Source organism: Phlebotomus argentipes, unplaced genomic scaffold (assembly GCF_947086385.1).
Source record: "Phlebotomus argentipes unplaced genomic scaffold, Phlebotomus argentipes genome assembly scaffold_18, whole genome shotgun sequence".
In the NCBI taxonomy this organism is placed as follows: Eukaryota; Metazoa; Arthropoda; class Insecta; order Diptera; family Psychodidae; genus Phlebotomus; species Phlebotomus argentipes.
In genome coordinates, this window is record NW_026776177.1 from 8,828,421 (window position 1) to 8,848,701 (window position 20,281).

The 20,281-nt window shown below is 45.7% G+C and overlaps 6 protein-coding genes across 9 annotated transcripts; 2 read left to right on the top strand and 4 right to left on the bottom strand.

The window, feature by feature from the left end:
* Window positions 1–49: 49 nt before the first annotated feature.
* On the bottom strand, window positions 50–936 carry LOC132260889 (protein NDUFAF4 homolog). Its single transcript, XM_059759280.1, has 3 exons — window positions 687–936; window positions 319–633; window positions 50–261 (listed from the first exon to the last, which is right to left on the bottom strand). The coding sequence occupies exons 1-3, from the start codon at window positions 829–831 to the stop codon at window positions 125–127; spliced, it is 597 nt and encodes a 198-aa protein (XP_059615263.1). The 5' UTR covers window positions 832–936; the 3' UTR covers window positions 50–124.
* On the top strand, window positions 900–4,742 carry LOC132260883 (WASH complex subunit 5). The gene is made up of 3 exons (XM_059759271.1): window positions 900–1,082; window positions 1,147–2,584; window positions 2,653–4,742. Exons 1-3 carry the CDS (start codon window positions 931–933, stop codon window positions 4,573–4,575), a joined length of 3,513 nt encoding a protein of 1,170 aa, XP_059615254.1. The 5' UTR covers window positions 900–930; the 3' UTR covers window positions 4,576–4,742.
* Window positions 4,743–4,858: 116 nt separating this feature from the next.
* LOC132260884 (chromodomain Y-like protein) lies at window positions 4,859–10,017 on the bottom strand. Of its 2 annotated transcripts, XM_059759272.1 has the most exons (6): window positions 9,774–10,017; window positions 7,514–9,721; window positions 7,283–7,458; window positions 7,007–7,217; window positions 5,856–5,999; window positions 4,859–5,044 (listed from the first exon to the last, which is right to left on the bottom strand). In XM_059759272.1, exons 2-6 carry the CDS (start codon window positions 9,701–9,703, stop codon window positions 4,892–4,894), a joined length of 2,874 nt encoding a protein of 957 aa, XP_059615255.1. In that variant the 5' UTR covers window positions 9,704–9,721; window positions 9,774–10,017; the 3' UTR covers window positions 4,859–4,891. The 2 variants fall into 2 exon arrangements, with proteins under 2 accessions (XP_059615255.1, XP_059615256.1); XM_059759273.1 differs by lacking the exons at window positions 4,859–5,044; window positions 5,856–5,999 and adding an exon at window positions 6,286–6,517.
* LOC132260888 (kappa-scoloptoxin(11)-Ss1a-like) lies at window positions 5,095–5,861 on the top strand. The gene is made up of 2 exons (XM_059759279.1): window positions 5,095–5,217; window positions 5,281–5,861. Exons 1-2 carry the CDS (start codon window positions 5,111–5,113, stop codon window positions 5,819–5,821), a joined length of 648 nt encoding a protein of 215 aa, XP_059615262.1. The 5' UTR covers window positions 5,095–5,110; the 3' UTR covers window positions 5,822–5,861.
* A 108-nt stretch (window positions 10,018–10,125) lies between the features above and the next one.
* On the bottom strand, window positions 10,126–16,336 carry LOC132259870 (protein cueball). 2 transcript variants are annotated; one of them, XM_059757672.1, is made up of 4 exons: window positions 16,000–16,336; window positions 11,408–12,728; window positions 11,032–11,338; window positions 10,126–10,974 (listed from the first exon to the last, which is right to left on the bottom strand). In XM_059757672.1, the coding sequence occupies exons 1-4, from the start codon at window positions 16,085–16,087 to the stop codon at window positions 10,864–10,866; spliced, it is 1,827 nt and encodes a 608-aa protein (XP_059613655.1). In that variant the 5' UTR covers window positions 16,088–16,336; the 3' UTR covers window positions 10,126–10,863. The 2 variants fall into 2 exon arrangements, with proteins under 2 accessions (XP_059613655.1, XP_059613656.1); XM_059757673.1 differs by lacking the exon at window positions 16,000–16,336 and adding an exon at window positions 14,392–14,455.
* Window positions 16,337–17,371: 1,035 nt separating this feature from the next.
* Window positions 17,372–20,270, bottom strand: LOC132259871 (N-alpha-acetyltransferase 60). 2 transcript variants are annotated; one of them, XM_059757675.1, is made up of 5 exons: window positions 20,115–20,270; window positions 19,467–19,976; window positions 19,300–19,410; window positions 18,057–18,170; window positions 17,372–17,954 (listed from the first exon to the last, which is right to left on the bottom strand). In XM_059757675.1, exons 1-5 carry the CDS (start codon window positions 20,129–20,131, stop codon window positions 17,936–17,938), a joined length of 771 nt encoding a protein of 256 aa, XP_059613658.1. In that variant the 5' UTR covers window positions 20,132–20,270; the 3' UTR covers window positions 17,372–17,935. The 2 variants fall into 2 exon arrangements, with proteins under 2 accessions (XP_059613658.1, XP_059613657.1); XM_059757674.1 differs by having other exon boundaries at window positions 17,374–17,946.
* Window positions 20,271–20,281: the final 11 nt, after the last annotated feature.

The window sequence follows — 20,281 nt, forward strand, 5'->3', positions numbered from 1 at the left end:
TCTGGCAACACTAGCCCTTCGACGAACTCGAAAATGTCTCATGGACATGTCGTGTGTCGGAGCGAAAACCAAGAAATCACAAATTCCTTCTAAAGTGCTCTATTTTACCGCAATTTCTCTAATATTACGACTTGTTTGACTCATCTGAACTGGATTTAGATTCTGGTAGTACTTTCTGTGGGCCTGCTTCCAGGATTTTTTTACTGCTCTTGATATCTGGCACATAAACTTGAAACGCACGAAAATGTTTGACGATTGCTCCTGGAAAAGAAAAGATTTCATAAAATTTCCACGCGTTTTCCACTGAGAATCTCTTACTAGCTTTTTCTAGAGGTAGTTTATAGTGCTCTGCTATCTTCTCCACCGTCCACAGATCCCGATTCCTTTCGTGATCAGCCAGAAATTGCGAAATCTGCTGCATGGTCACCTTTCCTGGAGTCACATATTCGGGATCTTTGTGGCCGAACTCAAAGTCTGGGAGACGCTTCGTGTCCATGGGCAGAGGTCTATCGATGTTCTGAGTCTCCGGGTTGTGCTTCACAATTGTTGTCTCTGATGTTACATAAACTTGCTTCAATCTATCGTCCAGACCGACGTCCTTCTTGCTCAGCTTCTCCACCAAATCCGGCGTGACTACAAAGAGAGACATTACAGATTTTCTTCACTTCCCCAGGGAGCACACTCACTTTCCAGCGCCTTTTGTAAGTCCTTTAAGTTGGACTCGTATTTGGGTGCCGGTGTCGGTTTGTCTCTCGCGATGATTCTGTGAGCACGATTCTCCGCATTGAACCGATTCGCACGGCGAGAGATCATAGACCCCACTTGGCCCATTATTTTATCACTAGATCAACACTGTGAGCCAGGAAATGCCCAGGAAGTCCGTGTTTTCCACTCGCATGGGAATCTGCCTCTGAGCTGACCTAACCTCAAATGCTAAACGTCAAATCAGCTGATTGGATAATGGCTGAGTTCCTGGCTGAAAATAACGTTTGCGGCAGGAATTTGCTGCAAATCACAGCTCTGGGCAATGCGATTATAGCGGAATTGCTGCGTCTCAAAGACTACATCCCCGATGTATTCAGGTAAAGTGAAATTTGTTAGATTCAGGCGATTCCAGCAGTGTTTGACTGCATTTTATCATTGCAGATTGTCAACAAAGGAGGAGCAGACAAAGTATGCTGAAATCATCCTGGATTTCCGCTACTTCAAGATCTCAGACGTCCAGGATCAGAAGATAGAGAACGACGAAACGCTGCAGGATCTAGATAATGAGTTTCGGGACAACAACATCGAAATCCTGACGCGTTTCTATCTGGCATTCGAGAGCGTTCATCAGTACGTTGTGGACCTGAAGACGTTCATCCAGGAGGTGAACGATGGCATTTACATCCAGCAGAGCCTCGAGAGCATCTTGCAAGATGACGAGGGGAAGCAGCTGCTGTGTGAATCCCTCTATTTGTATGGAGTGATGCTGCTGGTTCTAGACCTCCACATTCCGGGCGTGATCAGGGAGCGCCTGCTCGTGTCTTACCACCGATACAGTGCCCAGAAGTCGCATGGAGAGAGTCACTTGGACGATGTGTGTAAATTGCTGAGATCCACGGGCTTTTCCAACGCTCCAGGAGCGAAGAAAGTCCCCAATTATCCAGAGGATTACTTCCGGCGCGTGTCGCTAGATGAGATGTTTGTGGAAATGGTCATTGGCAGACTCAGATCTGATGATGTGTACAACCAGATCGCCGTCTACCCTCTGCCAGAGCACAGATCAACAGCCCTAGCCAACCAGGCGGGAATGCTGTACGTGTGTCTCTTCTTCTCGCCAGCTACGCTACAGCAACAACCCTCGCGGATGCGCGAGATTGTGGACAAGTTCTTCTCCGACAACTGGATTGTGTCCATCTATATGGGCATCACGGTGAACCTGATCGACTCCTGGGGAGCCTATAGAGCCGCCAAGGCTGCCCTCAACAACACCATCGAAGCGCAGATCCTCAAGGAGATCGCCTCGAAGCACGAGAAGCTCATCCAGCGACTCCTGAAGCAATCGCGCGAGCTGCTGAGCGAAGGTGTGCTGAGTGATAAGTACCTCATCGCCAACACCGTGCGCGTGATCAACGCCATCCGCGAGTGCAACGTCACGCTTCGCTGGCTCATCCTGCACACCGTGGATCCCGTGATTGACTGTAGTGGAAACAAGAGGTGCCGCGCTGCCCGCGAACAGGCTATCCAGGACTCTGGTTACAAAGCTGTGGAAGTATTCGAGCTGCTCCTCAACACAAGTCAGCTCGAGCTTCGCGTGAGGGACATCCTGAAGGAATTGCTGTGTGAAAAGGAGAAGCGCTGGGATGGATACAAGTTCGAGGCTGGCGACAGACTCAGGGAACTGAGTGAAGTCTTTGCGGGCGCCAAGACACTCACGAAGATAGAGAAGAATGAGAATCTGCGAAAGTGGTTCAGCGATATTCATCAGGAGATTGAGAAGCTGGACAACAAGGCGCCCAATGTGTGCGGCAGGAAGATTGTGCAACTGATCCAGGCGCTAGAGGAGGTGCAGGAGTTTCACAGTCTAGACACGAATATGCAAGTGAGTAAAGGGCTTAAGAATAAGCGGAATTTTGGTGCTGAACTTCACTCTTTTTCACTATCTTTTAGGTGAAGCAACTTCTGATTGAGGTTCGAGATTATCTTCATCAGATGATCCACACGATCAATATCAAGGAAGACGCACTGATCAACCTTCAGTTGATCGGAGATTTGAGCTATGCATGGAAGATCGTGGACAAGTACACGCCAATAATGCAAGAGCACATCAAAAAGTCCCCAAGTCTGGTCATAAAGCTGCGAGCGACGTTTCTCAAGCTGGCCAGTGCTCTGGAAATCCCTCTACTGAGGATCAATCAGGCCAAGAGTGAAGATCTCATCTCTGTGTCGCAATACTACAGCAATGAACTCGTGGATTACGTGAGAAAAGTCGTGCAGATCATTCCGCAAACCATCTTCTACATCCTGTCACAGATTGTGAGTCTGCAGACGAACACGATCAGGGAGATTCCCACCAGACTAGAGAAGGACAAGCTGAAAGAGTACGCGCAGTTGGAGGAGAGATTCGAAGTGGCCAGGCTGACGTACACGTTGTCCGTCTTCACCGAAGGCATCCTGATGATGAAGAAAACTCTCGTGGGCGTGATTGAGCTGGACCCGAAGCAGCTGCTGGAAGATGGCATCCGCAAGGAGTTGGTGAGGAATCTCTCCAACGCTCTGCACGAAACACTCTCGTTCAGCCCGAAGATTAAACCTGGAGAACTGGAGCAGAAGCTTGTCGAGCTGACAAAGGTGATCGATGGGTATCGGAGGTCATTTGAGTATGTCCAGGACTATCTCAACATCCAGGGATTGAAGTTCTGGCAGGAAGAAATGTCCAGGATTATCAACTACAATGTGGAGAAGGAGTGCAACAGTTTCCTGCGCAGCAAAGTGCAGGATTGGCAATCTATCTACCAGAATCCCATCATTCCGATCCCCGTCATGCCACCAACGGACGCCACGTCTGTGAACTTCATCGGACGCCTGGGCAGGGAGATTCTGCGGCAAACAGATCCCCAGAACACTGTCTACGTGGAAGTCCAGACGGCCTGGTATGACATCAGGACGCAAAAGGAGGGCATCAACCTCAAGTTCTTCCCCAAGATCATCGGGGCGATTGGACCGCCAGGATTGCTGGGTCTGGACAAGCTCTACGCTTTCACCATTGTCACTGAGCTGCAGCAACTGCTGGCCACGATGGACAGGAACATCTTCAGGGAGAAGATCTGGTTGGACACGCTCACTTCCTTCGCCGAGGAGATTTCAGGTCCCTCAATTGCCAATCCTGGGAAATTCTATCCCAACTACATCAATCGGTGCGTCAAGATCTGGCCCAAGATCCTCGACTGGGTGCTGAAGATCGGTCAGAAGCAAATCCTGAGGCGTCACATTGGCTACGAGATCAACATCTGCTGTGCCTTCAATTCTAAAAACCTCGAATCCTCCCTCAGAACCATGAATGACGCTCTCTTGACGGAGATCAGAGCCCATGAGATCGATCCAGAACGTCCTTATCCCAGCGCTGAGCTGCTCAGTGAACTCAACAAATATCTGGAAGCGGCAGGAATTTGCAATCCGCTAGACAAGATTTATGTCATCACAAAGAATTCCGCCCACTTTGCGCAGTTTCTCTTCCTCCTGGTCATTTCGCATCTGGCAAAGATGCAGTTCGTCAAGAATCTGGCCACACTGATGGCCAAGAAGCAGTCAGAGCAGATCGACGGAGCGCCTTTCATCACGGGAATCGTCACGATACTCAGACAATTCCACCCAAAGATCACAGATCTCTTCCTTCAGTACCTCTGTCAATACATCGTGTCTTACATCGAAGCGGGAATCAAGGTGAAAAGCGAGTTTAGCAGTGAAGCCCTGATTGCTGTGCATTTCCTCGAGGCCTTCATCCGCACGACAAACATTCCTCGCGCTTCTGTGATTAAGCATATCCCAGCGCTCATCCTCAACCAGTACGAGTACTTGTCGACCAAGGTTTAGGAAAGAATTGAGCTTCAACTTTAATTACTAATCATGTCTCTTACAGTGCTTTCTAGAGGCAATTTTAACTATTATTTCACAACACAATGTCTAATAATATTGTAAATGAACGCTCCATTGATGGAGTGAATTTATGCCCAGGAAATACAATTATAAATGAATAATAATGCGTGCCTGATTTTAAACTCAACCTTTTGTACTTAATCGACACTTTAAGTCGATGAAATAAATCCGGACGCTGTCCGCTAAACTAAATTCAACTGAATATAAATTGCTATAAAGAAATTAAGAAGAAAAATTACCGAGTCTTAACCATTTACCATTCCTCATTATTGAGAAACTTCTTGAATTTCTCCTGACATTCAGTACTGATCCAATGTTGGATGAGGATTTTGTGCTCCTCCGCGAGCGCTTCACTGATATTTGCCGCCAAATTTCGTCTCGATTCCGCCTTGATAGCCTCCAGTGCCTGCAAATGTAAACAGAAATGCGATAAAAATAGCCCATGATCGCAGATTTCAAGAGCAAAGTCGCCATGATGGGAATCAAAACGAACATTCTCCTCATTCTCCTGGTCATTTCGGCTCAGGGTCAAGAGGAAGTGTGCGAAAGGAACAGAGTTTGCAGCATTGTTCACAACAGGTGAGATTCAAAAGGGGAAAAGCTGAAGGATTCATCAGCAGTTCTACTGTTTTTCCCCTGCAGATTTTGGCTGCCCAATAAACATGAAAAGGTGTGCAAGTGTCCGGGAAAACCCTGCCCAGTCGTCTACTCCAAAGATAGTAACTTCCTGGCCGTGAACACTCGCTCGCAGATGCATTTTTGTGAGCCTCTGTCATCGGATTTGCCTCCCTGCGACTCTTCAAGCATCAGCCTCAGCATCACCCAGAAAATCCTCTCCAATCTGCGAATGCAGCAGCAAATAGAGCTTCACTGCAAGTGCGAGGGGAAGAAGTACTGGAAGTACTTCAGCCACATGGAGAGACACAGCGAGGAGACTCAGGACAGAACAATCACCGACAACTTCCAGTGCGTGGAGTTGAAGAGATGCTCAGCTGGTCAATTTTGCGGATTCGCAAGGACAGATTATGGCTTTGTGTATCACAGATGCTCCTGTCCACAACACTACAGATGCATGTTCGATCCCGGAAGTCTGGAGGTCTTCGATGGCGTCCAGGAGCTCTTTTATAATGGCACAGCTTATGAGGCTCACTGTCGCCTCGCCCACGATGACGATTTGTGGTAATTTAGCAAAGATATCCCCAAATAAATTCACTTACCTGCAGAGAATAGGACGACACAGTCTTGGCATTTTCCATCAGGAGATCCTGGAAGTTGTCCGGCCACAGAGTCTTTGTCACCAAGCCGAAGTCACACGCTTGTCTTGCCGACAACGTCTCGCAGAGGAAAAGCAGAAGAGTGATCTGCGTAAGACAAAATAGAGAAAATGTAACCTTCTATCACTAGACATAGAGAAGAGCGGAGCAATTTCGTTGAGTAATCAATTAATAAAAGAAACGCCCACTCAAATATCACGCCCACTTCCTAACAAATTGCCAGTATTTCAAGGGATCTCCAGAACTTAATGAAATTCAATCTGGATTCTAGATTGCACATTCCAGTGAATCACAATTAAATCAAATACAATCTGAAAAGCGGAAATAATCATTATCAAAATATAACGCATGATTCACATTTCGTACAGATTATATTATTTTACTTCAATATTCAGCAAGAATTATGTCTTTAGTACAGCAATTAAAGTCGTGTTGAAAAGATCGAAACTTGCGAAAGTAAGAAACATGAAAGTCTCTTTGAGTGTTTTCGCGGTCCTTTTTCTTTTAAATGCTCATCTGTCCTGTTCTGATGAGATTTCCTTGCACAAAATAGGCGACAAAATATTTTATCTCTTCCATTTGACGGTATGATATCGACTTTTCGCCTTTTCTAGCATAATGTCAAATACATAAATTGGGTTTCAGTTAAACTGGATAGACGCTGCGGAATATTGTGAGAAATATCACTTAACTCTGGCCTCAATCCGATCGTCTGCGGAAGATGAGGCTTTCATTAATGCCTCCAAACGTCTTTACGATTCTGATAACTGTGCTGGAGTTTATTGGTTAGGAGGCTACAATTATCAGGACGACAAGGTTTGGCGCTGGTTGAGCGATGGCGAGATAATCAAATACACCAACTGGGCTCCTTATCAACCGGATAACCACAACGAAAACGAGTTTTGTCTTCATTTAAACAACCACGCAATTTGGAACGACTTGTATTGCCATCACAGAGCGTGTTTCTTTTGCGAAAGGCTCAATAAAGCCAATAAAAACTAATAAAAATGCACATTTTCCTGAAGAAATAGTGCATGTATCTTGAACGAATTTGTAATAAAAACCTAAATAAATGCTCATGATATAAAACTTACCCCTTTGGCTGAAACTTTCCCAGACAGATTAAGTGCGGCATTTGCCTCGGGAATCTGCCCGATTTTGGCATAGTTCGTCCTGAAAGTCGCCGCCTCGCTCGAGAGAACGACGTCAAACAGCGGCAGCATTGTCACTCCCAAATCGCTCGCAGTGCCATGAACTCCCGCCAGGAGGGGCTTTGGGAATATCGACAGAGCGTCAAGGAATTCCCTGCAAAGCAACACATCCACGTAAGAATAACGAATCAAGGATAGAGCATTTAAAAGCGTTCTCACATCAGGGCTGTTGACAATTGCTGAGCGGCTGATTTCCTCTTGTCGGCACTCGATTGAATGAGGCTTGAGAAGTCGATTCCTTGGCAGAAATTGTTACCGGAAGACGTCACGAGGACCAATTTGGTTTTGGAGTCTTCTTTCAAGATATTTAAGGCAGTCTTGACTTCCCTCAGAAGCTGCAATGGCAAATATTAGTAATTCAGACGATTCCTCGAAAGGATATTCACTCACCCCAATTGTCAGGACATTCTTCAGCGTCCCGAAAGTCGACGAGAAGATCACCTGGACGAAGTTATCGTAGCGCCTGATCGTGAGCTCCTTAAACTCCACATTGCCCAGTTTCCTCTCGCTCGCGCGCAGCTTCACCGAAACATCCTTCACGATCTTCACCACGGGATTGAGTCTTACCTCAGCATTTCGGATGGTCACGCCGCGACTGATGGCCTGATTCAGCTTCCCTTTAAGTTCCGCCACGAGATTCTGGGCAGCGTTGGGATCCATCTTCGGCGTCTTCTTGTCCACGGGCTTCGCGAACTCAAAGTTGTGCTGATCTATACTCAACCTGCGCGGGCTGGTCGTGCTGCCCGAGTAGGAGCTGTTGGAGCGCCGTCGGATGATCATTGAGTCATCGCCCTGAGGCGTCGAGTAGATGTAATCCCAAGACTCCGACGCTGAGCTCGAATCTCTGGCCGAAGTGCGCTTCTTCGTCGGCGTCTTCTTGGCCGGCGTGGGTGGAGAAACCTGGACAGACGTCGCCTCTCGTTTCGGCCGTCCACGTGGCGTGCCCGAATCCATCTGCTTGATCACCACCTTCTTCACCGCTCTGGCGCGCTCTACCAGAGCGTTCTTCTCCTTGTACTTGGACACCATTTGATTCTTGTCCGGCTTCGTCACAATCTCAGGCACGTCCTGATTGTTATTCTCCCGCTCCAGTGAGTAGATCATATTCACAGCTCCCTCGTCGCCCAGGAGCTTGTCTATCTCCGTCAGCTTCCGCTTCTTGCCTCCGGACGCCCTCGGCTGCACCTCTGGCGATCTCTTGACGTTCTTCGTGGGCAGCACTGATGATCTTTCCTCCACTACCAGCACTTTGGGCTGTTGACGCTTGCTTTGCACCTTGCTGGCGTAGGAGAATTGCGTCTCTGGCGCATCTGGATCCCAGATCACCTTCTTCTTGATGATTCTGGAACTCTTCAGTGGCACTGGAGGCGCACTAGACTGCGCAGAACTCACGACAACCTCCACAGTTGTCTCAGGAGTCTCACCTTGCACTGAACTCACCATTAGTTCGTCGGCCTTATCCTCATTGTCACTCCAATCCGAAACGAGAGAACTCACAAGATCAGACGCTGAAACTCTGGGCTTCTCCTCTTCCTGCTTCACAGAATTATTGCTCTCGGTTTTCCTTGGTCGGCGCCCTTTGGGCTTCACAGGCAAGCTCATGATCTGCTTCATGGCGATTTCCACCTCGCGCTCCTTGTCCATCTCCTTCTTCTTGGCCGGATCCGTGATCAGAGAGATAGTGAACTCCTCCACGCGCATATTATCGTCACTCTTGGCGGGAACTTGCGACTGCACTTCGTAAATGCTGGTCGACTGGCCATCTTCATCGTCTCCCTCGAGAATGGCCAGCAAATCCTCTCCCTCGAGGCTCTCGCTCTCCTGCACGAGCAGCGGCGTTGTGTCTTCGGCGCTGAGAATCAACTCCTGGGGGATTTCAATGGTCCCAGAGAACTCCTCTCGACGCTTCGGCACGCTCTTCTGCGACACTTTCTCGATAGATGTCGAAGACTTGCGGCACTTCTGGATGATCTCCCTTGTGAGCTCCTCTCTGGTCAGAATGTTGCTGTGCAACGATCGTGATTGCCTGTTGATGTTCCTTAGGCCCGAAATCAAGTCATCAGCTGAGGGCAAAACACGATTCTCCAGGATTTGGATCTTCTTCGAGGCGTTAGCCTTTAGGACGTCAATCGCCCGTGGCTCGTCCGCCTTGGGACGCCCCTTTCGACGATGTAGAGTGTTTAGGGTCTCCAATTGCTTCCTGGCAATCGACTCAGGATCTTCCTGTGCCTCCACATCTTCCTTCTCTTCGCTATTTTCCTGCTGCTCGTCTATCTCAGCGGATTCCTGCTTCTTCTTCACCGGCTCCAGTTCCGTCAGAATCTTGGGCGTCTCGTCGTCACTCAGGAGAGTTTCATGCTCTCCAGACATTTGCACCGCCTTCAGCGGCGACATGGGATTGATCTGCTCAGAGATATCCGGAAAGTGCCGATCATTTTCGCTTCCACTTTCGTGAGACTTGATAGGAATGTGAAGTACTATCTCAGATCCATTCTCTTCATCTTTTTTCTGTGCTTCTGGACCGTCTTTTGAGGCGCCGTCGGCCAAATCACTCGGAATTCCCTCGAATTCCGTTGCCATTTCGCCGAATATTTCGATCTGCAAACAGCCACAATCACCGAGTGAAGTTCAGCGATGGTGATTTACTTACCAACGCAGTTTTTCCACCAGAACTACAGCAATTATGAGAAAATGCAACAAGAGGTTTTTGGCATCAAGTAAACCGCCTGGATAAAATGCCTTCTCAGCACGCTTCTCAGTGATTTTCCATCGTCCTCACACTGGCCAGGAGATGTGCAACTGATTGGAGTCACTAAATACCGCCCTAATAGCTTATAAATTAGATAATTACAAGCAATTAGTGAACTTGAAACGCACTCACTGAAAATATTTTGACAGCTGAGGTTATGGCCGACTGTCCTACACTTTTATGGCACACTGTTATACAACTCCGTGATCGTTTCGCGCGCTTATTCGCGCCAAAAAATCATGTTTTTTTTTTTTTATAAAATCACTTTATTTCGCGTGTTTCAATTGAAAATACACTATGAATTTTTTCTATACATATTCTCTAGTATATGTTGTAAGTGTAATATCACATTTCTCATGTGGATATTCCACAGTCTTTGCTTTTGCTTCTTCGATAAACCGACACTTCGTTTTGGGATACATTTTCTTGGCAACGCACAAAATTATTTATCAAGAAAATTAAGGAAGAAAGCAGCACTTGTGCCTCAGGCAGGTTCAATTGTTAACTAAATCACTAAAGCTGCAGCACTTGCCATTAACCACAATTAATAAATTCGCTTTTTGGCCGTCTTTCAATTCACAATTACACATCTAGAAAAGGAACTAAGGGCTGGTATTCCATCAATAAAATTAAGTATAATCCTCGGTATAATCGTAACAGGTATTTCGGTTGTCTTTTAAGTTGCCTCAGCACTATGTTAAGTAATCTTGCAATTCCTGACGAGAGAGAGATTAAGATACAAAAGGCGAAAATAAAATGTTACTCTTCAAATAAATAGCGCTTTTGATGCTTTCATAAAATGCCCAAATTGTAATAATTCTTCCTAGATTTCCTCCTATTAATACTATTTAAAAAAAAATTCACAATTTTGATTCCTTCACTTTTGAATTTAGGAGCGCATGAAAACTGCATTTTCACCACATTAAACGTGGCAAAATTCCACAAATTATAAATTATTCGATAACTTAGACCACTTTCACCGCTTTCACCCCTAATACAAATCCCCATTCGTGTCCACCATGTGACGGAGGAGCTTCTTCTTGTCCTCCTTACGACTCTCTTTCTGCATCTCTTCCTGCAGTGCCTTTGGATCGAAGCAGGGCTGCAAATGAGAGCAAAAATTAGCATTTTCCCTCTGAAACCCTCAACCAAAACTCACCGTATCACACACGTTCATGTTGCAGCAGTTCTCGATTGTGATCTCACACTGCTGCTCAGCACCGCTTGGACGACACGTGAGTGGCGTGAGGTTCTTCCTCACCACGTATGTCTTCTTGATCTTGGGCCTCACGGGCTTCTGGAAGCGCCACATGAAGAAGTAAATGCCGTTGAGGAGCAGCAAAACGGTCAGCATGACGGAAACCAAGATGAACCAGATCATCTTTATCGTCTTCTGATCATCAAGCTCCTCTCTGTCTTCCTGGCCAACGTTCAACAACTGCGATTGAGTGCCATTTACAGAGCAACTGCAAGAAATTTATGAGGAATCATTAGAGAATGGGCCGGGCATACGAATGGGCGTGGTAAATACTCACTCTCCACAAACTTGAGGCATGTTCCACGGCAGATCTGGATACACGAATCCACTGTCGCAGAAGTTCCTGCAAATCTCCTCGCCAGTCTTCATCACTTCACAGTGTCGACCACTGTACAGGCTCGAGCAGTGACACACAGGCTCCGCTCTCTCCAGACCACATCGCCCGCCATTCAGGCAGAATCCCGAGCACACATCCTCCTCGCATCGCTGCCCACGGAACCCCGGATCGCACTTGCATTCAGCATAGCCAGCGCTGGAGATGAAGCACTTCCCGTGGACGCAGTAGTTGTAGCAGAGCGGCACTTCGCAGTGCTCGCCAGTGAAGCCATTCTGGCACAGGCAGCGTTTGGTGGCGGTGTTGGGGACGCCCTGGTTGAGGCACTGCAATTCCGGCTTCTGTTCCGGCGCATCCTGCAGGTTGTCTACTTCTGGCAACGCCGGAGAGGACAGTCTCTCGCGAATCTCTTTGATCACTTTGCGACAGAGTGGGTTGTTCTGGTGGTTCTGTAGGAAGTCCGTCCTGATGATGATCCCACGAGGTGTTGAGGTGAAATTGGAGAGGATCTTCATGGCCTCTTCCTTTCCGCTCGCCACCTTGGACACCTTCCAGACGGATTCCTGGTAAAATTCCGTCCAGTAAATGTAATCTCTGTCCACAACGAGGTCCACAGGATTATTGTACAGACTCTCGATGATCACCTCACGCTGGCTGCCGACCAGAGAAGCACTCTCCAGCGTAAAGTGGTTTCCCGCTCGGTTGTCCAGCCAAAAGATCTTGTCGGTGAAATAATCCACCACAATTCCCGTCGGCATGTGCACATCCTTTATCAACACCTCGCGCTTCTGCCCATTCAGTGACGCTCTCTCGATGGATCCGTTCATGTAGTTGGAGTTGGTCCAGTAAAGCTTCCTCCGGCAAATGTCTACAGCGATTCCGCGCGGAACTTCCTCGCTGAATTGCATGAAGATGCTCGGAAGTCCCATGTTTCCATCATCATCCAGTGTCGCCTGGTAGATTCGGTGGTTCCTCGCGTCCGTCCAATATAGCGTCCTGTTCAATGGATCATATGCGAGGCCTTGGATGTGCTCCTTTTGCACCTTCTGCACCATCTTGCGCACAATGTGATTTTCATCGCTGGTCGACAGCTTCAGCTGGAAAATGCTGCTCTTAGCCTCCTCCTGGTCGTTGAAAAAGATATTGTCCTCAGTCTCATCGTACACTATCGCCGACAGGGCGTCGAATTGCTGAGCGGCAGTGGTTAATTCTGTCCAGTTCTTATCGTAGAATATGATTTTGCTCTTTGTGGTCACGGCAAATTCTACAAACAGAAGAAGAGAAGCATTACAAAAATTAATAATATATGGGAATATTTGTATACAAGAGTGATAACATTTTTTCTACCCTTCACAAGATTTCACATTGCAGAATTGCTCTTCACGCCTAATCTGAGAAATGTTGCAATCTCTTTTTTCTTCTCCATCACTTTTTGCTGATGGCCGAGAATTTGATAATAAAGTGCGACTCTTTCACACTCAGAGAAACACGATCTCACGTATCAGAATGATGATCGCGATTTTTCTCTTTATCATGCTGACATTCAAAACCTCGTGCGCGGCGTGTTCCAATAATGCTGCGCGTTGCTACGAGCGCAATAGCTTCGAGAGGTATAACTTGAAGAAGTCATTTTTGACGCGCAGCTCGAAAACAACAAACCGGAACCCATTGGATTTACATTTGCCCGTCGATCGCATATTTATCACACCGGGAATATTTCATGCTCGATTTCATATTAAAAAAAAAACAAGAATATCGCTCAATTGGCGATCGCGCGCCAAGGTGACCGTCCAAGAGTGCGACAAAGGTGATTAGAAGATCACTTTCGTCGGCCGGAACTTTTGCCGGAAGATCTCGAGCAAGTGCGCGCGATCATGCGATGCTCTTTTTGTCCACCTTTAGCAGCACGACTTGTCGCAAGGTTGCGCGAGGGAATGGAAAGAAAGTGTCGGAAATATCCCAAGGACCTCAATTGAGGCATTAGCTTTTGGTTGGCGTTGCTTTATGCTTTAATGGTCATTATTCATTAATTTATATGGTTTGATTGGTATCTGGGCGGTTTTCGAATTGCCTTCTTATTTCTGCGCACGTTCTTTGTCCGGTTCTGCAGTGAATTCTAAATTATACATAGTGTTTATATTAAAATTAGTTTCAAAAAATAGGCTGCAAACATAAGCAAATATGAGAATTTCCCACATTTTCAGTCAGGCGTGTTTAATTATTTCCATAAAAAAGTTTCCAGTGTGTGAAAGGCTAACGGACAGCTGACAATCAATGCGACTTGAGGGATTCCCAGAAGCGCACAGAATAAGGAAACATAATAAACAACAACGCAATTCCATTTCCGCAATTATACGGGAAATATTCTAATCTTGTGACACCAGAAGTAGAAGAATTCTTTGAAGCGCCACCCTTTTAGAAGCCCCGCCCTTCGGGAATGCCATTTGAAAGTTTGTTGCACGATTTGTGGATTGTATTTGACCCTAATTAATGTTTACTCTTCGCATTACTCAATAAACTCTCAAGTTCACTTGCAGCCAAATGGAAATACCTCATTTATTCGAAGTGCGTCAGAAAAACCAGCTTCAATTCTCCACTTCTTGTGTGCTTCAACAGGTGGGGAAATTTCACCACCGCTGACTAATGCTCCAAGCTTTTCGGGAATTGTAATCATTATTGGCGACTTTTTGTGTATTATCTCGCACCGCAAAAACTTCGTCACTTTTTGCGCTGTTCACCAAAGCGCACGCAACTTTCACGGCGCGATTGCCATCGAATCTAAACATGAGGCAAACTTTAGTTTGTGATTTAGCCAGTGATTCCCAAGCCTTTTCGGCTGTCTTTGCACTATACAAACAGAGCAATTGAGCCGGAGTATCTCGGTGAATTGTTGGCCTACGTGACTGACTCTGTGGCAATTTCCTCACCTTCTCTTTCGCAAACGTAGGCGGAAGGCGAATTCCGCTGAAAGCTGTGCATGCGAGGGATCGTCTTTCTGATGCCACTGGATCAGCGAAAGGTTGCCCGCGACGATATGGCCGCGCTTTATAAATACACTCAAGACACCTAATTGATATTACGCAACTCCCTCACGCCGTTTCCCGTCACGCGATCACGAAAAGTGCTCATTGGTGACATATTTTGTGATGAGAGCGCCTCGCATAATTGCTCTCTAATGAGACAGAAGCGACCATTAGACAAATATTTTATCTAAGAAGAGCACTTTTTCCACTCACAATAAATTACAGTCGCGATAAAATTATTGCATGTTTGCCTTATTCATCATATTATGAGAGGAGTTTTTTTTGGAAATTTTTGGATCACGTACGCCTGAAATTCTCACCTTAATAGTTAAATTATTGTCAATTAATGAGTTTCAGCAAGTAGCAAAATTATGATGTTTTCATGATGATTGCTGAGCGACAAAAGTTCGAGTTTTTATCAGCGCTGTTTGGCGACTAGTTTTTATTATCTTTGCTACAAACGAGAGATGATTTCATTTATTTCTTTTAATTTAATGATATTGGACAAAAGCTGATCCACAAAACACAATAAAAGTCAATTTCTTTTGCTCAAGTTTAAAGAGTTAAGCTGCAAAATGGGTTACATGTCATGTTCTATATAAACAAACATCAATGGATGAATATTTCTCTGCATAAATCCATGTTTTCATTCCAATTCATGCCAAGAACGTATATTGATAAACTCGCGTTTGATCCAGCGAAATTGCGCCGTGAAAAGGCGCGAAAGTCATACATGATCATGAAATTCGCGAGAACGGTGATAACTTTGTTTTGTGCGTTTTGTGTGTATTTCTGTGCATTTTCCCACTCGATTTATGCACGCGGGATTCCACACTTGGCGCCATCGTGCAATTATATAATCAATTTCGCAGGGCGAAACGCAGAAAATCGCCTCTGGCCATCACCTTGATATTGGAGAAATGCACATCGTCATGTTTACTATTTCTCCCTTATCACGCGGAGCGATAACGGGACGTTTTGGGGCTATTTTCTGCCTTGGAGCATAAATTTGCGCGGCACTCGCGGACAGTCTGACCTCCCAATTGAGCCCGGGAAGACCAAGAGGGATCAATTCTTGGACCAATTGATTTTGCCGAGAGCACATTGATTCGGCAGTTCGATAAGTCAGCACGCGGTGGCTGAAGAGCGGGACGAATATTTGGCATACGTGACTCGGGCTTTCCTCCCAATGGCGAGCATATATGCTTTTTATGCTCTGACATCAATTTGCAATGTGTCCATTCACCCAATTACATCGCCTTTATGCACTATTTCTTCGCCATTCCGTCTCACAATTCGCGTTATGTAATGCCAAGAGATCAAATAGTCGCGAAATTGTCAATTAGTGGAAATTTTACGCGAATTGGTAGCAACGAGACTCTCCTCTCCGCCACAAAAAGACTATGATAAGACCTAACCTCGCGACGGCATGGAAAACGAGGAAATTCTCATACGACACACGGCTTTTCCCACAACATGATTGGCGGAAAGATGTTCTGAAAAGTCTCTCACCCCAGGATGACGTCTCCGATGATATAATCTCGGTTACGAGGCAGCAGATCCAAATGCACGTCCACGCAATTCCACTGGAACTCCTCATATTGTCACTCGGACACCTTTTCTCACGGTGCTCCTTATCAGTAGATTACACAACACTGCACAGCGGCCTTTGCGCTGCGATTCCTGCTACGTTGTGAAAAGGTCCGCGGTCGGAGTGGATCTGAACAGCATGATACCAAAACACCGACTGGCACAGTTCCTCCGCCTCGAGACGGTCGTCGTGCGCCCCACTAAGGCCGGTGTCTACAGAATCGCACGCCAATCGAGCATGCTTCGCATTCACAATTCACCGTTCCCTCTCCACTGCGCGAGAGCGACAAGGAAACACTCTGGAGAAGATAAGAAGCATGAGAGGGAAATTAGAATTCTTAGTATTCAAAAGCATGGTAAACTTCGAAAACATTAAAAAGTTACAAACGTGAAAAATGACTAATAAAAGTGAAGCTTAAAGATTTTTGATAAGGCTCAAGATTGGTAGTATCAAAATCCCACTTCTGAATTAATTGTATGGATAAAAATGTGGAAAAAGTTTTCCAAGTGCGTATTTTCCATATTTCCTGGTTGGAATATATGCTCTCAGAAGATTCTAGCTGTCCTAGCTATTTTTTAAGAACAGTACAAGGAAAATCTATATTTAATCACATGATATTTCATAGGTGGGATCTTATTTATGAACCTAATATAAAAATTATCAAGAAATTGCTCACATATTTCGTGAATATCTGGCAAACATTCCGATTTTCGCACGTATTCTCTGCAGAATGTCGGCAGATTTGGCGGCATAGGAGGCAAAATTCCGTGGGATTTCCTTTGGGGTCTTCTGAAGGGCGGAATAGTGTGACTGTGTTGGTGGGAATGCAATGAATCTTGCGTGTGTGTGAGGATTTCATAGTGAGAAGAACACGTGCTTGAGAGAGTATTTTTGCCCAGAAGGCTTTTCAGCGTAATTTGCAGTGAAGTGAGATAATGAATAGCAATTTTGAGTATAGAAAATAATTATTATTTTCGATAAGAGGAATTATTGGAAATCTGTTATCTTTTTGGTAAAGATTGACTTTCTGATATCATATTGATCAGCCCCTTTTTTACGAAGAAGCAAAAGTGAACAGGTAGCAGAAAAATGGAAATTAGGCCAATAAACTTTCACCTGAAGATGATAAAGATGGCATAAAATTTAAAATTAATGGACAACGGCAAGTGATGTTGAAATATAACACAAAACATCAATTAGTGATTTGAGGTTTTCTTTGCAGGAATTCATTCTCAGGAAGTACGAAAGACGGTCAAGAAGACACTTCTTTTAAATTCAGTGAATAATATTTATTGAACTATTAAATTCATCTTAAATATTTTACTTTTGGCTTCAAACGCTTTCACTTCTTATAAACATTCTCTACACAAGGATAAATTCTTTCTCTACTTTATGTACACATATAGTTTTCCTCCCATCAATAATACGTAGTGTCTTTCTCACAGTGTTGAAAAAAAATATTACAATCTCTTGTTAAATATAAAGCAACGATAAACGTATTAAAATCGTGACTTTCAGGATGCGCTCTTCACACAGATCAAAAATGAAAACGCGCGATAGTCACACTATCGCTGTGACTCCGGTAAATTCCTCGAGTGGCAAATGCAGTGTTGGATTGAAAGAGTGTCTCAAATCCCCCAAATTATACTATTAACAGTTAATGAATTATCAGTGAGTTCTAGGAAAATTACAAAATACATTCTTGCTACACTGCTTCCTATTGGTTTAATGCCCTCCAATTTGATTCTCGACCACTCTAAGCGGCCGTTCTGAGTAAATGAGTCCTTCTCTACACACCCTTCACGCCATTTCGCTTCGCTGCGTTGTTCTCGAGCTCATTTTGCTGCATTCCGCTCACTAGTTGTTGCCTGTTATACTTGAAAAGAGAGAGAGACAGGGAGAGAGAGAATAGCGAGTTAGTTTGCGCCAAAAGGCTCGAGAGGCTGCAAAGGCCCGTGAAAATGGCAATGACTTGAACCTCGACATGGTGCGATAGCAAATCCAGCGCAGGGCATTCCTGATGCGGCTCCCAATCCACGAACATAGTCCTCCAGCTCTGGTCACGAGTGAACACCAGTGCTTCAGATGATCAGTGCACGAGCTGTTAAGGAGAAATTCGCATCTTCGACCCCGCACATAAATTTCCATTGCATTCCCTCGGAAAAACTGAATGAATTAATTGAGTATTTACTACTCAACAGTGTCATTGACTCAGCTGAATTGAGGCACAAAAAAAATCATCCGAATTGAGAGTCGCGTGTAAACAAAAACGACCGTGAATTCTTGGGAAATCGCATAGTAAAGTGATCGCAATCCGGATGACTAATTATCTCCCATTCACAATTTGCCACCAACGCTTAATTGTATCTCACTGCGCGGCCTTTTTCACTGATAGCCGGCAATTGTAAACTATATACTTGAGAGTGAGGGGAGTTTTGCCGAATCATCAACATCAACTCTCAATGCTCGCATTTTGCCTTATCATACTCTGTCATTGTGCGCAAGAATCCACCGAATTGTTTATAGAAGTGACGAGTAAGTTTCAGGATTGTGGAAACAATAAGGGACTTTGTGGTGGGCGGGACGTGAAAAGGGGCGCGGCATTAGAAGAGTTATCTTTTTGTTCTACTTTTCAACAACTTTCTGCAATGATAAGTATCTGATTAGGAATTTCAATAGACACTGCTTCTATTTATAGCCTCTTTTAGTTCATCAATTGTTAAGCATTTGGACTCAACTTGTCATTGTAATTTTCTTTAGGAAAACGACAAAAGAAATGACGATTAGAACCTTATTTTACAGCTACACACTCTCTTATGCTGTTCATTCTTACACAGAGAGTGGAATTTTCGATTAAGAATATTGATTAGATAGGCGCATGTCCTACTTTTCCCTAAAATTGGTGTTTAGAGGACAAAAACCTTGTGGATATTTCGACGTTAAACATAAATCCTCATGGAATTGTTATTATTTGTTTGTTGGAATATTGCATTGATAAGAACATTCAGAAATCCCTAAATGCTGCCTATGATTTAGTAGATGCCTCAAATCTATGAAGAGAGTGGGCAATTCTCTATTTGGCAGTGCCTTTGCCCAACAAATTAACACGGACAACGAGAGAGATCGACAATTATCACATTTCAACGCGTGTTGAACTTTCCCCTCGTCGTCAAATCACTGAGTCATGATCATGAAAGTGTACTGCCATTGTAAAAGGATATTATAGCGTCCACGGTGGATGACCTCCGTTCAAGTAGGACACATACGTGAAGCCGTCTTTGCTCTTCCCCCGGATGGAGTAGTAAAAAGGCAGGAACGAGTGAAGAATGAACCTGCAACGGAGGTATTTGCAGACATGGCGACTGATCAGAAAAGAGCATCGACTCACCCTCGACTCTCGTAGAACAGAATCGCCGGCTGATTCGTGGTGAGAACGTGGAGGAAGATGGCCTTCACCTTATGCCTCTCCGCCGTGGTCAGGTGGTTGATCAGCGAGTCCAGCAGGAGCGAACCGATGCCGTTGCGGCGGTGCTTCTTGTGCACGCCCAGCGACAGAATGTAGCCCACCTCAGAGTTCCGCCCCATGGACTCCGGCAGGATGCCGCGGTCCTCGTAGTTGAGGATGTTGTATGGCTTGATCTCGGCTACGATCAGCCCGATGATGGCGAAGTTGTACACACAGGCCAGGGCGAAGAAGCGCTCCGAGGAAGTGATGTCCTGGTACCAGGACAACGGGTAGTCGATGGGAAACCAGTCCAGGCACAGTGTCCTCACCTCCTCTAGGTCGTCCGGACAGAGGAACCTCAATTGGACGTCCGTGGTGGAGCAGAGGCGGATGGCGAAGTCGCTGGATCTCGCGGGGTCGCTGGCTTGGCCATTGTGTGAGTGCTTCTGGTGCCTGGCGAGGAGAGAGACCTCGATCAATTACACTCAATTACCCCAATCAATTACAGACAATCTAGCAAATCAGGCGGCACCCAGATTCCCAGCCTTTGCTGGACACACACTCGCGCCCTTGGCCAGGATTGCCACTCACCAGGTGAACTGCGCCATTTATTGTCTCACGAGATCCATGTTAGGCGGACACTTGGCATGAATTTGCCCACATTTCGAGGGTCACACAGGCTGGGAAAAACACTGACTGGGTGATTTTTGGGGGACACCATAGAATTGCAAACAAACACTTGACAGTCCACTGACATG